Consider the following 14322-nt stretch of genomic DNA (forward strand, 5'->3'; position numbering starts at 1 on the left):
TGATTTGCTAGTTTTTTTTCTTATTTTTTGCTCAGAAAATTTGGGAGTGGGCCACTAGCTACAAAATTAAACCCGAATAAACAAAAACGTCACACCAGTCGCTGCTTATTTATCCTTTACGTAATGATTTATATTATGAAACTCAGGTCAGAATATCCAATGTCAATTCACTAACATGTCCAAAGAAATATACAGTACATTTGATTTTCAAATATTGCAATTATATTTGCATAATAGGAGGGGATGATGATTCCAGAGTAAGCTATAAGGTTCTTTTTCTGAATACATTGAGATACAAATGTGACTGGTTAAGATCAATAATCCACAACAATACTGAAAATGTAAAGGTCACATCTAAAGTAGCCCTATACAATATTTACAAGGCTATATAAAAGGTTAAAGCTGGAGCTTCCTAGTGTCATATACAGGATGCTGTCTCAAGCTCTGGGACACAGCAACCATTTGGCAGACAAGGTCTATAAAGGATTTTATTACAACTTCACTGTCCTCTGCTGAACAGAATACAAATGACCTGGCTTCAAACTAGTATTCTAGCATCACCTTGTGGCAACAAGGGGGCACTAAAGGAACACATTACTGAATACCATTCTCCATATTTTCAAGCATAGTGGTGGCTGCATCATGTTATGGGTATGCTTGTAATCATTAAGGACTGGTATGTTTTTCAGGATAAAAAACCAAGCACAAGGAAAATCATAGAGGGAAACCTGTTTCAGCGCTTTCCAACGGACACTTGGAGATTAATTCCCCTTTCAGCAGAACAATAACCTAAATCACAAGTCCAAATCTACACTGGAGTTGCTTCCCAAGAAGACAGTGAATGTTCCTGAGTGGCCGAGTTACAGTTTTGACTTAAATATACATGAAACTCTATGGCAAGACCTGAAAATGGTTGTCTAGCAATGATCAACAACCAATTTGACAGAGCTTGAAGAATTTTGAAAATAATAAAAAGTGCAAATGTTGCACAATCCAGGTGTGCAAAGCTCTTAGAGACTCACTGCTGTAATCAACGCAAAAGGTGCTTCTACAAAGTATTTACTCACGGGTGTGGATAGTTATTTAAATGAGATACTTATGCATTTCATTCTCAATAAATTACCAAACATTTCCAAAAACATGTTTTCACTTTGTCATTATGGGGTATTGCATGTAGATTGGTGGGGGGAAAAAACATTTAATCCATTTTGAATTCAGGCTGTAACACAAAATGTGGAATAAGTGAAGGGGTATGAATACTATTTGAAGGCACCATACTTTTACTCATACTCAGAATGTTACTTGGTGATATGGTGCAGCTAGTGATAAACAACATTTAGAGACAGAAGACAATTTACATACATCCAAAAGTAATTTGAACAGTAAACACACAAGCTGCGACCAAACACTGTGGCTGCCTCACAGGGTGCAAAACAGCTCTTTATGGCGTTCCCACATTAGATTATGTTTTCCATAACCTAAAAGAAGTTGATTGAAAGCATGTTGGAGCTATTATTTTTCCATCATGCGGCACCTTCTTGGGATCAAGAAATAGGACAGCATATATATTGATTGGGTGACATTTTTATTGCAGCAGTAGTTTTAGAGGGGAATCTTTTCTGAAATTCAAGATCAAAGACAGAAGGAACATTTTTGTGCTTGCCAGTGAAGACATTTACAGTCAACGACAAGGCACGTTAACCTGTAGTCATAAGATTCATTTTAAAGCAGCAATCAGCAATTGAAACAATAACAAAGTGTCTCGTAGCTATTTCTGTAAAAAAAAAAGCTGAGGGATGGGGCTGCAGAAATGTAACTGCTCAAATTCAAAGACAAAGCTATGGATGCAAGGACTGACCTGCCATGATATCAAAATTAGGCTAGATAAGGTTTGTTTACATTTACTTTGTTTACAAACATGAGTAAAACAAGCTTATATTTTGGGTTCTGATGGGGTACGACAGTTGAACTAAGTTCTATTCTTCAAGAATCAATGGGTTCATATTATTAATGTCTAAGTCTAAAAATGTTTGTGGCAACTGCAATTTGCCCCTTTAAGTCAGTCATTTGCATTTTGTCTTCTCCACCATTTAGTGGAGTTATGACGATAACTTTTAATATGGCACAACGTCAGCCATAAATCTCAACCATTTCTTGAATCAGACGAGTGAAACTGCCAAATGCAAAAATGAAAAGTACATGACATCTGTGGTTTTGACTCTGAATTCCAAAAATCCATAAGGATATTTTACACTGACTGGTGTATTGCTCAGTAACCTCTGAATGAGCTTTAAGATAATCATATGATTGGATATAAGATGGTTGACAGCTTATTTAAATATGTATTCTTATGCAAACTACAAAAATAAAAAACAAACCATATTTTTCATCACACAAGTCTGTATTAACTACACATTTAAAATTATGTCTTTGAAATATACATTTGGAATACAGTAAAACCACAAATATGTTTGCTTTTGTCATCTGTTCCTTTACTCTTTCCAGACTCAAATTACCATATATTTCCTGATAGGTTGGTTGGTGGTACTATCATAAAGGCTTGTAGTCCAGCTTGGATTCCAGTTTCTTAGAATCTGCAACCTTGCGAACGGCCTTCATGAAATCTTCCTGGGTCACATACTCATGGTCAGCACGGATTGCAAACATACCTGGGAAACACACATAGCAGGGTTCATACAGACTGTGGCAAGTCAAACTCAAGGACTTTCAAGTACTTCTTGGAGCACTAATAAAGTTGAAGTCGGAAGTTTACATACACTTAGGTTGGAGTCATTAAAACTCGCATTTCAACCACTCCACAAATTTCTTGTTAACAAACAAGTTTTGGCAAGTCGGTAAGGACATCTACTTTGTGCATGACACAAGTAATTTTTACAACAGTTGTTTACAGACAGATTATTTCATTGTATCAAAATTAGTGGGTCAGAAGTTTACATACACTAAGTTGACTGTGCCTTTAAACAGCTTGGAAAAATTCCAGAAAATGATGTCATGGCTTTAGAAGCTTCTGATAGGCTAATTGACATCATTTGAGTCAATTGGAGGTGTACCTGTGGATGTATTTCAAGGCCTACCTTCAAACTCAGTGCCTCTTTGCTTGACATCATGGGAAAATCAAAAGAAATCAGCCAAGACCTCAGGAAAAGAAATTGTAGACCTCCACAAGTCATCCTTCATTCCAAACGCCTGAAGGTACAACCTTCATCTGTACAAACAATAGTACGCAAGTATAAACACCATGGGACCACGCAGCCGACATACCGCTCAGGAAGGAGACACGTTCTTCTGTCTCCTAGAGATGAACGTATTTTAGTGTGAAAAGTGCAAATCAGCTACAAAAGTATCTACATCCACAGTAAAACAAGTCCTATATCGACATAACCTGAAAGGCTGCTCAGCAAAGAAGAAGCCACTGCTTCAAACCCGCCATAAAAAAGCCAGACTACGGTTTGCAACTGCACATGGAGACAAAGATTGTAGTTTTGGAGAAATGTCCTCTGGTCTGATGAAACAAAAATATAACTGTTTGGCCATAATGACCATGTTGTTTGGAGGAAAAAGGGGGAGGCTTGCAAGCCTAAGAACACCATCCCAACTGTGAAGCACGGGGTGGCAGCATCATGTTGTGGCGGTGCTTTGCTGCAGCAGGTACTGGTGCACTTCACAAAATAGATGGCATCATGGGGAAAAGAAAATTATGTGGATATATTGAGAGCAACATCTCAAGACATCAGTTAGGAAATTAAAGCTTGGTCGTAAATGGGTCTTCCAAATGGACAATGACCCCAAGCATTCTTCCAAAGTTGTGACAAAATGTCAAGGTATTAGAGTGGCCATCACAAAGCCCTGACCTCAAACCCATAGAAAATCTGTGGGCAGAACTGAAAAAGCATGTGCGAGCGAGGAGGCCTAGAAACCTGACTCAAGTTACACCAGCTCTGTCAGGAGGAATGGGCCAAAATTCACCCAACTTATTGTGGGAAGCTTGTGGAAGGCTACCTGAAGCGTTTGACGAAAGTTAAACAATTTAAAGACAATGCTACCAAATACTAATTGAGTGTATGTAAACTTCTGACCCACTGGGAATGTGGGAAGAAATAAAAGCTGAAATAAATCCTTCTTTCTACTATTATTCTGACATTTCACATTCTTAAAATAAAGTGGTAATCCGAACTGACCTAAGACAGGGACTTTTTACATGGATTAAATGTCAGGAATTGTGGAAAAACTGAGTATAAATGTATTTGGCTAAGGTGTATGTGAGCGACTTGAACTGTATATATTTGTAATAGGTCATATTATGAAATTGTTTCTAGTCGCCAACAGATGGCAGTATATCGCCAGAACCTCATGAAAAAACAAATAAATATCTAACTTACTATTCATTCCTACCTTAAGTTCTACTCAATATTACGTGTTTCACTACATACACGAGTGGTAAGTCAGGACTGATGATGTTGACTGATTTCCTCATATGAACTGTAACTCAGTAAAATCTTTGAAATTGTTGCATTTATATTTTTGTTCAGTGTACATAATATATTGTCTTTATATTTAAAATTGTCTTTATAATTCACAAAATGTTAGGTTCCATAGGCTGTCCCAACACAGACATGAAAATGAATTCTGACAGTGTAAAAGAGCCTTAGTTGACTCTAAAATGTTGTATTCTATACGCATTTGAAGAGAAAGAAGTTATGAATGTGTTTGTTAAGATTAAAGACTCTCAGGACCCTATTTACATTTTAGGGGACCCCACATGGGTCCCGGACCCCCTAGTTTGTGAACCACTGTACTACTAACACCTCAATCACACCTACAGCGAATTGCACAATTGGTACGCAGCATCATCTGGATGTGTGTGCAACAGAAGTTCAACATTCACCTTCTGCTACCATTTCTGTCAAGCCGTTTATGCATACCTTCGATAAATCCAAGGTATGCACCAAACAGGACGCACTGCAACTGCCTCTGCAACGCAATGCTGCAAGTCAACCGCAGCGTTCCATTGGAAATTAATGTACAGTACTTCTGGTGTACCAAAATGCATTCACGCTGTCGGTGTGATCAAGGCGTAACCCCTCTCCCTGCTCGCGTCAATGCTTCCTCTCTCTGTGCATCTCCTTTACCTCCTTCATTACAGCCTGACACACCAAAATGTCTGTCTCACTACTCTCAATAAAGAAAAGGAGTTTTGTTATAACTTATTTCAGTCAACTGCTCATGCTGCGGTCAGGCTCCGTTCAACATTAGCTTCTAACTTCATCCTTCCAGCCAGGTAGTTATAGTTAGTTGCCTGGCTAATAGCCGGAGCCCTTGAGCTACCTAGCTAGACATCGGACTGAAATATCAGTGACAATTTACCAGTTGTACACTCATTCGCTGAGAGTCAGGGGTTGGTTTGTTTGGGGGATGTCTGTTGAAGTCAAGGGTTGTTAAAATAAGTCTCACTGTCAGTGACATCTCTCTGCTACTTGCCACTGTAGGTCTGGGCTGAGGTAGTTCGTTTCACCTCTCGGCCTATGTCGTGGGCGGAGTTTCCCGCTGGACAGAGTGGTGAATGAATGCGCTGCTAACAAGGCAAATCCGGGGGAGCAGACGAACATAACAAGCATACATGAATAATTTATGATTCCCCTCGTTCGCAGAGGTAGGCACGATTATAACTCAGATCAAGAAGCCTTCAGAGCGGTGATCAACGCGTAATAAGTGTGTAAATGATAATTAACAAAAACGTGAGTAAACGCTATTTCCCAAATAAGGAAGGTATAAACGGCGTTCACCCTCCACCACATCCCTGGTTAGGTCTGGCAAAACCCATTCAGAAACATCAATATCCTGCAGGCAACTTTGAATCTATATTTGCCTGGCTATCGATGTGACATTTGGCAGCGCCGAATAAGTCAGTTCTGTACCTGCTTGGCTGAGTGGCAGTGTAGGTGGAATGAGCAAGCTTGCCTGGCATCCAGAGCGCGAAACACGTGAGGAAATAAAACTCGGTTTTCTGCCTGGAAATTAATTCGGAAACCCATACATTTTTCTAATATTTTTCATATGAACATATTTGAAAGTTCCCTGGTCTCCTCATTTTTAATTCAAGTACTCTTCAAGGAACAACTTGAGAAAATGACAGATTTTCAAGGTATTCTAGTACTTGAATTTCAGAGTGCCAAATTCAAGTACTTTAAGCACCTTGTGCAAACCCTAATATAGGAACAGACTGAGTGAATGGCTTGTTTTTAACATGTAGAATATACAGTTATAGAGTGTATTGGATAGGTTACTAACCTGCTTCAGTGCACACGTTCCTTAAATCAGCTCCATTAAATCCATCAGACAACTTCACAATGGCCTCGTAATCTGCGAAGAAATTCAAGTTACAGCCCACCATGAAATTCACAACATGCAACTTCATTTCATCACAAAAATATGTCACATCCACAGCACACTATCCAGTCCCTAAATTCACCCATCTCTCCATGCTTAGTGATTGGTCCAGAGTGTATCTTCAGAATGTCCATCCGAGCCTGCTCATTGGGCAGTTCGATGTCTGTAAAGACAAAGCCAGAAGTTAAGATTTCTGCAGTTCCTTGTCATTTACCAAGTCCTAGTTATTTTTTCAGCCACTTTCCCTGGCCCTTTGGGGAAGTGACTAGGTGCTGAAATGGAACCAGGACCAAATATTTTTGCAACATGATTATCTATGCTTCTCAAACCAGGATAGTTAAAAGTCTCGAGAGGAAACATACGGATCTTGCGGTCCAGTCTCCCTGGCCTTAGAAGGGCAGGGTCCAGCGTGTCCGGACGGTTGGTGGCCATGATCATCTTCACTCTGTGCAGGGTGTCAAAGCCATCCATTTGGTTCAGCAGCTAGACAGGACAGACGAAAAAGTTGGCATCTTCAGTCGTAATTGGCTAATAAAACCAAGTGTGTACAGGTTTAGCCTTTAACACTTTGAGGCTCAATAATATGAGTAGTACCACAGAGTTTCTAACCCAGAAGCCCAACACTTCCGGGAACAATTGCAAAGCAGAAGTCAATGAGAGAAGAGAAAATGTCTTCCTTAGTTCTAAAATAAATTCTCAATCTAAAAAGGCACAACCTATAGTACCTTCTCAAGGTGCCTCTACACCACAATTTTAATGATATACTTGAACTGCTAGGAGCAAAAAGACTAGATTTACTACTACTAAAATATTACCTTTGCAACAAACTGTGAAAATGAAAACTAGAATTCACTATAACTAAGACACCTGGTCTTTGATGAAAAACAGGTTTTTTTTCATGAAAGTTACTCTATGTAGCTGAATATGTTTTTACTCCAACCTTGTGAAAGTGACAAACTGACACGTTTTCATTTTAGTCAAAAACAACTTTACATCGAAGGAGTACCTTTGATTTGACGGCCTCCACATGCGCAGTTCGGCGAGAGGCGACCGTTAGATCCGATTATGCGTTTCTGCGCATGAGCTTACCTAGCCAACGTTGCCATGACATTGCCTACAAGCGTGATCTGGTATTTCTATCAGGGAAGCAGTTTCTACATACACTACCGTTCAAAAGTTTGGGGTCACTTAGAAATGTCCTCGTTTCTGAAAGAAAAGCACATTTTTTGTCCATTAAAATAACATCAAATTGATCAGAAATACAGTGTAGACAACGGTAATGTTGTAAATGACCATTGTAGCTAGAGACGGCTGATTTTTAATGGAATATCTACATAGACGTATAGAGGCCCATTATCAGCAACCATCACTCCTGTGTTCCAATGGCACGTTGTGTTAGCTAATTCAAGTTCATCATTTTAAAAGGCTAATTGATTATTAGAAAACCCTTTTGCAATTAAGTTAGCACAAATGAAAACTGTTGGTCTGATTAAAGAAGCAATAAAACTGGCCTCCTTTAGACTAAATGAGCATCTGGAGCATCAGCATTTGTGGGTTCGATTACAGACTCAAATGGCTAGAAACAAAGAACTTTCTTCTGAAACTCGTCAGTCTATTCTTGTTCTGAGAAATTAAGGCTATTGCATGCGAGAAATTGCCAAGAAACTGAAGATCTCATACAACGCTCTGTACTACTCACTTCACAGTACAGCGCAAACTGGCACTAACCAGAATATAAAGAGGAGTGGGAGGCCCCGGTGCACAACTGAGCAAGAGGACAAGTACATTAGTGTCTAGTTTGAGAACCAGACACCTCACAAGTCCTCAACTGGCAGCTTCATTAAATAGTGCCTGCAAAACATCAGTCTCAACGTCAACAGTGAAGAGCTGACTCCTGCATACATACTGGCCTTCTAGGGCCTATGTAGATATTCCATAAAAATAAAACGTTTTTTGTTGTTGTTTTTTATCAGCCATTTCCAGCTACAATTGTCTTTTACAACAACATTAACAATGTCTAGACTGTATTTCTGATCAATTTGATGTTCTTTTAATGGACATTTCTTTTTGCTTTTCTTTCAAAAACAAGGACATTTCTAAGTGATGCCAAACTTTTGAATGGTAGTGTATCTTCATACTAAACCATATTTGGTAGTACTTTGTGTGCAGTTAAGCTTATAGTTGTTCTCTGTTGAGAGACTCACCTCCATCAGTGTCCTCTGGATTTCTCTGTCTGCAGACGTCCCCTCAGAGAAACGACGACCACCTGTTAAGCAGACAAAGACTTGTGTGTGTGTGTGTGTCTGGAACTCTATTGTTCAGTCAGTTTGTTGATTTCTATAGTCTGTAGCTCTAGTTCATGTACCTATGGCATCGATCTCATCCATGAAGATGATGCAGGGCTGATGGTCTCTGGCGTAGTTGAACATTTCTCGGATCAGCCTAGCGCTCTCACCAATGTACTTGTCCACTATGGAGCTGGACACCACCTTCAGAAAATTGCAGTCAAGCTGGCTAGCAACTGCTCTGGCCAAAAGTGTTTTTCCAGTTCCTGAAAAGCATGAAAAGAAAATACAGTAAATTATAAGGCACATAATACTGGCTTCTGGAAAGCAGCCCTCAGGCTAGCATGTAGTGCTATCAGTGAACCAGGCCAGTTGATCTCCTCACCTGGGGGTCCGTAGAGCAGGCAGCCTTTAGGGGGGATGATGCCCACCCTCAGGAAGAGCTCTGGGTTGGTCAGAGGCAGCTCAATCACCTGAAACAACATTTTCAAATCAAATGTTATTTGTCACAAACATGTTTAGCATATGTTATTGTGGGTGTAGCGAAATGCATCAACATCCATCCCTCTCACAATTGGACCATAAATATCTTCCGCACTCTCAATTTTATTTGCTCAACTCCTGCATCCTCCCTCCTCTCTGGCCTCCATTTAAAATGAGAGGTGGGAATGTGGACAAAAATACACTTGTATAAAGTGAGACTCCTTATCCAATTGTACGTCATCAGGCAAATTAAGTTTACAGGGTGGAATCCCAAAATAAACGTATAAAGTAATTTAAAAAAAACATTTCGCTAGTTGTAAAAAACATTTTATAGATAAAAGGATAAGTAGCATATCATTTTTAAATGTTTGCATGCTTTTTTCTTTTGAGAAAACAATAGCTGATTAAAAAGGCAGTGTATTAGATTTCAAAACTCTTCCTCAAAGGACTCAGGTAGGATAAACGTGTGCTTCCTCGCCAAAAGGAGTCTATCAAGGAGGTGAGGACCATTTTCCAACTAACGAATTGACACTCTCCTCGACCACTTATTGGTTTCCGGGTCACGGAGGAGAAAGGGCGGACCCCCAGAAAAAGCAAACTCTGTCCTGTATAGATAAAGTGTGTGTGTGTGTCTGTGCCTCACTGACTGAGCTCTCTGATCTGCTCAGCCAAGCCTCCGATCTCAGAGTAGGAGACGCTGCCAGGGTCTTCATGAGACATATTGTACACAAGGGGGTCCACCTCTCTGGGAAGGTACCTGCATGGGGGAACAGCACACCGATATGTCATCACAGTGTGCCTTTGTTCTTACTGATTATATAGGTCATAGAGATGTCTTATAAGCAGAATATATATAATTTGTTTTTCTTAAAACGCTTTCAATAGGGAGACTGTTGCAGAAAGTCGGATGCAGGCTAACACAATACAATGGTGTTTTGCTTGGTAAACATATGAAATAATAAGATGCATTATAGACTTGGGAGAGTATATCAACTCACCTCATGATAGTCAGAGTGGTCATATCCAATGCAACTCTAGTACCAGGTTTGAGCATAGCCTTGTCCAGCTGGGTGACAAAATATAAGGTTGGCACCTCAAGCATAATCAATATGAAATGGGAAGTGAAATACAAGTTGCAATGTTATTTGTAAATATTTTGTTGTGGCTATGGGGTTTTCACCTACTTGCCGTCTGCATCCAACCACATACCGTGGGCCATTGGTTGCTTTGACAATGACTGAATAACACGAAAGGATAGAAGAAAACCCCACGTTACACACAATATAATCAATGCAAGCTAGTAGGAACATTTACACTTTTTCATCCATGTAGGCCTAGCGGTAGATTCAACAAAACAACATCGTATCTTAATTTAGGACTTACATTTTTCCTCTGTAAGCTGCTTCAGGACCTCACCAACAATCTAGAGAGGAGTCAAGAAAGACCGTTGTAAATAAAATAAAAACTTATATCAAGGCTTCTGATGACTTGGGATTAAACTTGCAGTCACCTGTCCAACACTTTGTAGAGCTTTCAGATCATTTTCTGATTTTTCATACTGTTTTGTCTGTTCTCTCAGTTGTTCACGCACTGGAAAGACAAACCAAAACAAATACAATGATTGACACTGACTACGTGTGTACCATCACATAGGCTGTCATCATCATCATCTGGTCGAACACTCGCTAGTTAGCTAGCTAGCTAATGTTATAAAACTAGCTTGCTCGTTCGGGTGCGTCCTAAACATTGTGCATAAATAAAAGGTACATGAACAGTTACACACTAGATCGTTTAGTTTAAATAACCTGGTGTTGAACTCATTTTCAAGGCTACAATAGCTATGTTGGTCTAGCTAGCTAGGTAACTGGAGAGGGTTACATTATGATGACAAAGCTACATGGATAGTTGTTGTGGCTGCTAAAGCCTGGCTATTGACAGAAACGATACATACATTCTTTCAAGCGTCCATCAATTTCTTTGTGCTCGAGCAATTTCTTTCTGTAATCTTGAAGTCCCCTGTCTCTGGGATCCGCCATGATGCCTTGAAAAAAACCGGCTCTGCCACTATGAATTGTGGGATTGAAAGTTGTGACATCAGAGGAAATGTTTTGCCATGTTTACAGTATGTCGTCAGAGGAACGTCGTAATTCATTTTAAGTGGATTTAATTGTGCATTGATTTAACTTTACATTGAGAACATGTGACGACATTAATTCAAAACAACATATTAGTTGTGTTTTGTGGAGCTTTTAGAAATGCATTCAATTTACCGTTTACCCCAATGACCAATTTCGCGTTCAAGTGCTAGTCGGAACTCAGGAACTCGGTCATGTCCGATTTGCTAATTGGTTTGAACGCGGAACGTGTATAACTACGATAACCGTTTACTTTGTCCGATGTTTTCGAGTTTCCTAGTAATTTAAAGTTACAAAAGAAATGTACCATGCCATAGAGGATTCATTTGAACACAATGGGCACAGTCTCAGTGGTCCTACATCAATCTGGGCTTGAGTCACAGAGGGCAGGGATGGTCAGTGAGTGGGGTGATGGAGTTGAACAGATAAGTTATTTGATACAGGGGGTTACTAAAGGGTTGTGACAGTCAGGGTTTAAACTTTAGGTTGGAGAACTTGGTAAGACACCTTGGTTTTGGAGTGAACTAGGCCTATCAACCGCCCAAAACAATAGTCAAAGGGATAATTGGTTTGTTTTGTTTTACTTCTAAAATTCGAATACTTCTAACTAAGCTTGAACCTGTAGTTAACCGCAAACAATGGCATAAAACCAGAGTGGTTGGTTTTCTCCCAGGGGAGTGGTGGCCACGGCGGCGCCCTCCACTGTTTGCTGGGAGCATTCTCAGGCCAGCTGTCAGGATCGCTGCTCCACATAAACAAACGCACATCTGGGCGGGCGAGGCGGGAGGCCGTCCGCACAATGTGTAAACGGACGGCCTTCGCCAAGCACCCGTCATCTTCTTGGCAACCTTTCCAAAAAGGCTTAAATTCCTTCCACGGAGCTCTGGACATTCCGTGTGCTGTTCTTTTTCTTCTTCTTTTCTTCTTGGTCGTTGTTTTCAGCTGCTGGTCATTTCTTCTATACCCACCTTTGAGTTTGTGAGGTGAAGGGTCCTTGCACATTGCATGCCACAATGTACTTATACTCCTAAAGCCAGAGTGGTCAGAAACCCTGTAAGGGGTGTGAAGGGTCAGTTCAATTCATCCAGATTGTGTGTGTCCTGTCACCTCTGACACTTGTGACACAGCTGTGTATCGCTGAGATTGGTCACACTATCAGCAGTTAGAGAAGGGTACTACAAAGCTATATATTCAACGGTAATGGACATATCTTTGTGACTTCATGTTGGTATTTAGAATGCATGCAGTAACAGTGCATATGTGCATAACTGGTACGCCCTACATGCTTTTCAAGTTTAGTGTGTCTATGTTCATGCATCTGTGCTTGGGACATTTTTAGATCATTTCTGTGAGTGTGCAACTGTTTGTGTGCGTGTGTCTGCTGGGGGACATCCGATCCCCTCGTTCGCCGCATGCCACGCTTGCTTGCAGGTGGTCTGTCCCTGCTCGGGGCTGGCAGCAGATTTCATAGGAACGCACCACTCCCCTGGACGCCATCATTGAGTCCACATGGCAAGCCGGAAAGGCACTCTGTGAACACTTGGCTGAAATATGTGCTTAGCCCCCCCCCTTTCCAGCCTGCTCGCTCGCTGGGCCTCACAATTACAAGCCAGCTACAAATGTTGGTAGCTGTCTTTAACCCGTTGGATGCCATACTGGAGCCCTCTGTTTTAATGACCTCTGTGGGTTCTTTAGTGAATAGTTGAAATTGCTATGGGGATATGTATGAAGGAGTCACACAGAAGGAGAAAGGACATCTATCTATAGAGGGGCTTTGGTCTGGAGAACTTTGTACATTAAGTTTGCTTACTAAGTATTGCTTTTTTTATTTATTTTAATTTTAATTGAACCTTTATCTAACTAGGCAAGTCAGTTTAGAACAAATTCTTATTTACAATGACAGCCTGTGTATGTTTGTTAGAGAGTGGTGGCGGGAGATACAGGGAAAGAAAGAGCGAGACGGAAAGAGAAAAAGTGAGCTGGGAGAGATGCCATTGCCTACAGCGCTTGAGACTGAGGATCACCAGCAGGCGGAGATGGTTCAGCTCCAGCCATCCTATTTTAATGTCCTCTCCACTTCCACAGACTATATAAACAGAAAGCATAAACCAAACATGTTTATGAAACAATTGCGAAATCTGTTGTACAGAGCTGAAGTTCAGCTAAGTATTCCATTCAACAACTTTAAGGCAGTGGCGTGTCCAGAATATTTTTGAATAGGGTGGCCAAGTGGGCAGCCTGGTCTCATAGACTAGACGTAACATAGTAAAAGTAAATTCGGGACACTCAAATTAGTGTGATATGTTACGTTTGCTATGGTTACATAAGGCAAAAAGGAAAGTAGGGTGGTTAGTAACATGAATGTCTAGCAACCCAAAGGTTGTTAGTTCGAATCTGACCATGGACAACTTGAGCATTTTAGCTAATTAGCAACTTTTCAACTACTTACTACTTTTTAGCTACTTTACAACTACTTAGCATGTAAGCTAACCCTTTAACCTAACTCCTAAACCCAACCCTAACTTCTAACCCATAGCCTCATTAATGTTAGCCACCTAGCTAGAATTTGTAACATATCATATGTTCAGCAAATTCGTAACATATTGCACTTTTTTTTAAATTCGTAACATATCCAAATTGTAATTTGTAACATAACATATGAAATGGCCGATGTACATCCACAAATTAATACATACCATAGAAAACTTAGCATTCTATATGGTAGCCTAGTGGTTAGAGCATTGGGTCAGTAACTGAAAGGTTGTTAGATTGAATCCCTGAGCTGACAAGGTAAAAATCTGTTGTTCTGAGCAAGGCAGTTAACCCACTGTTCGCTGTGGATGTCAATTAAAGCAGCCCCATGCACCTCTCTGATTCAGAGGGGTTGGGTTAAATGTGGAAGACACATTTCACTTGAATACATTATTGGACAACTGACTAGGTATCTTCCCTTATATAGGCAGTTAACCCACTGTTCCTAGGCTGTCATTGAAAATAAGAATTTGTTCTTA

At 40.3% G+C, this 14322-nt stretch overlaps 1 protein-coding gene across 1 annotated transcript; it reads right to left on the reverse strand.

The window, feature by feature from the left end:
* Positions 1-1178: 1178 nt before the first annotated feature.
* Positions 1179-11261, reverse strand: LOC124001402 (26S proteasome regulatory subunit 10B-like). The gene is made up of 14 exons (XM_046308145.1): positions 11128-11261; positions 10687-10766; positions 10560-10599; positions 10361-10413; positions 10175-10242; positions 9820-9933; positions 9292-9337; positions 9079-9166; positions 8774-8959; positions 8613-8674; positions 6771-6891; positions 6491-6571; positions 6310-6381; positions 1179-2669 (listed from the first exon to the last, which is right to left on the reverse strand). The coding sequence occupies exons 1-14, from the start codon at positions 11210-11212 to the stop codon at positions 2551-2553; spliced, it is 1215 nt and encodes a 404-aa protein (XP_046164101.1). The 5' UTR covers positions 11213-11261; the 3' UTR covers positions 1179-2550.
* Positions 11262-14322: the final 3061 nt, after the last annotated feature.

This window comes from Oncorhynchus gorbuscha, linkage group LG17, assembly GCF_021184085.1.
Source record: "Oncorhynchus gorbuscha isolate QuinsamMale2020 ecotype Even-year linkage group LG17, OgorEven_v1.0, whole genome shotgun sequence".
NCBI lineage: Eukaryota > Metazoa > Chordata > Actinopteri > Salmoniformes > Salmonidae > Oncorhynchus > Oncorhynchus gorbuscha.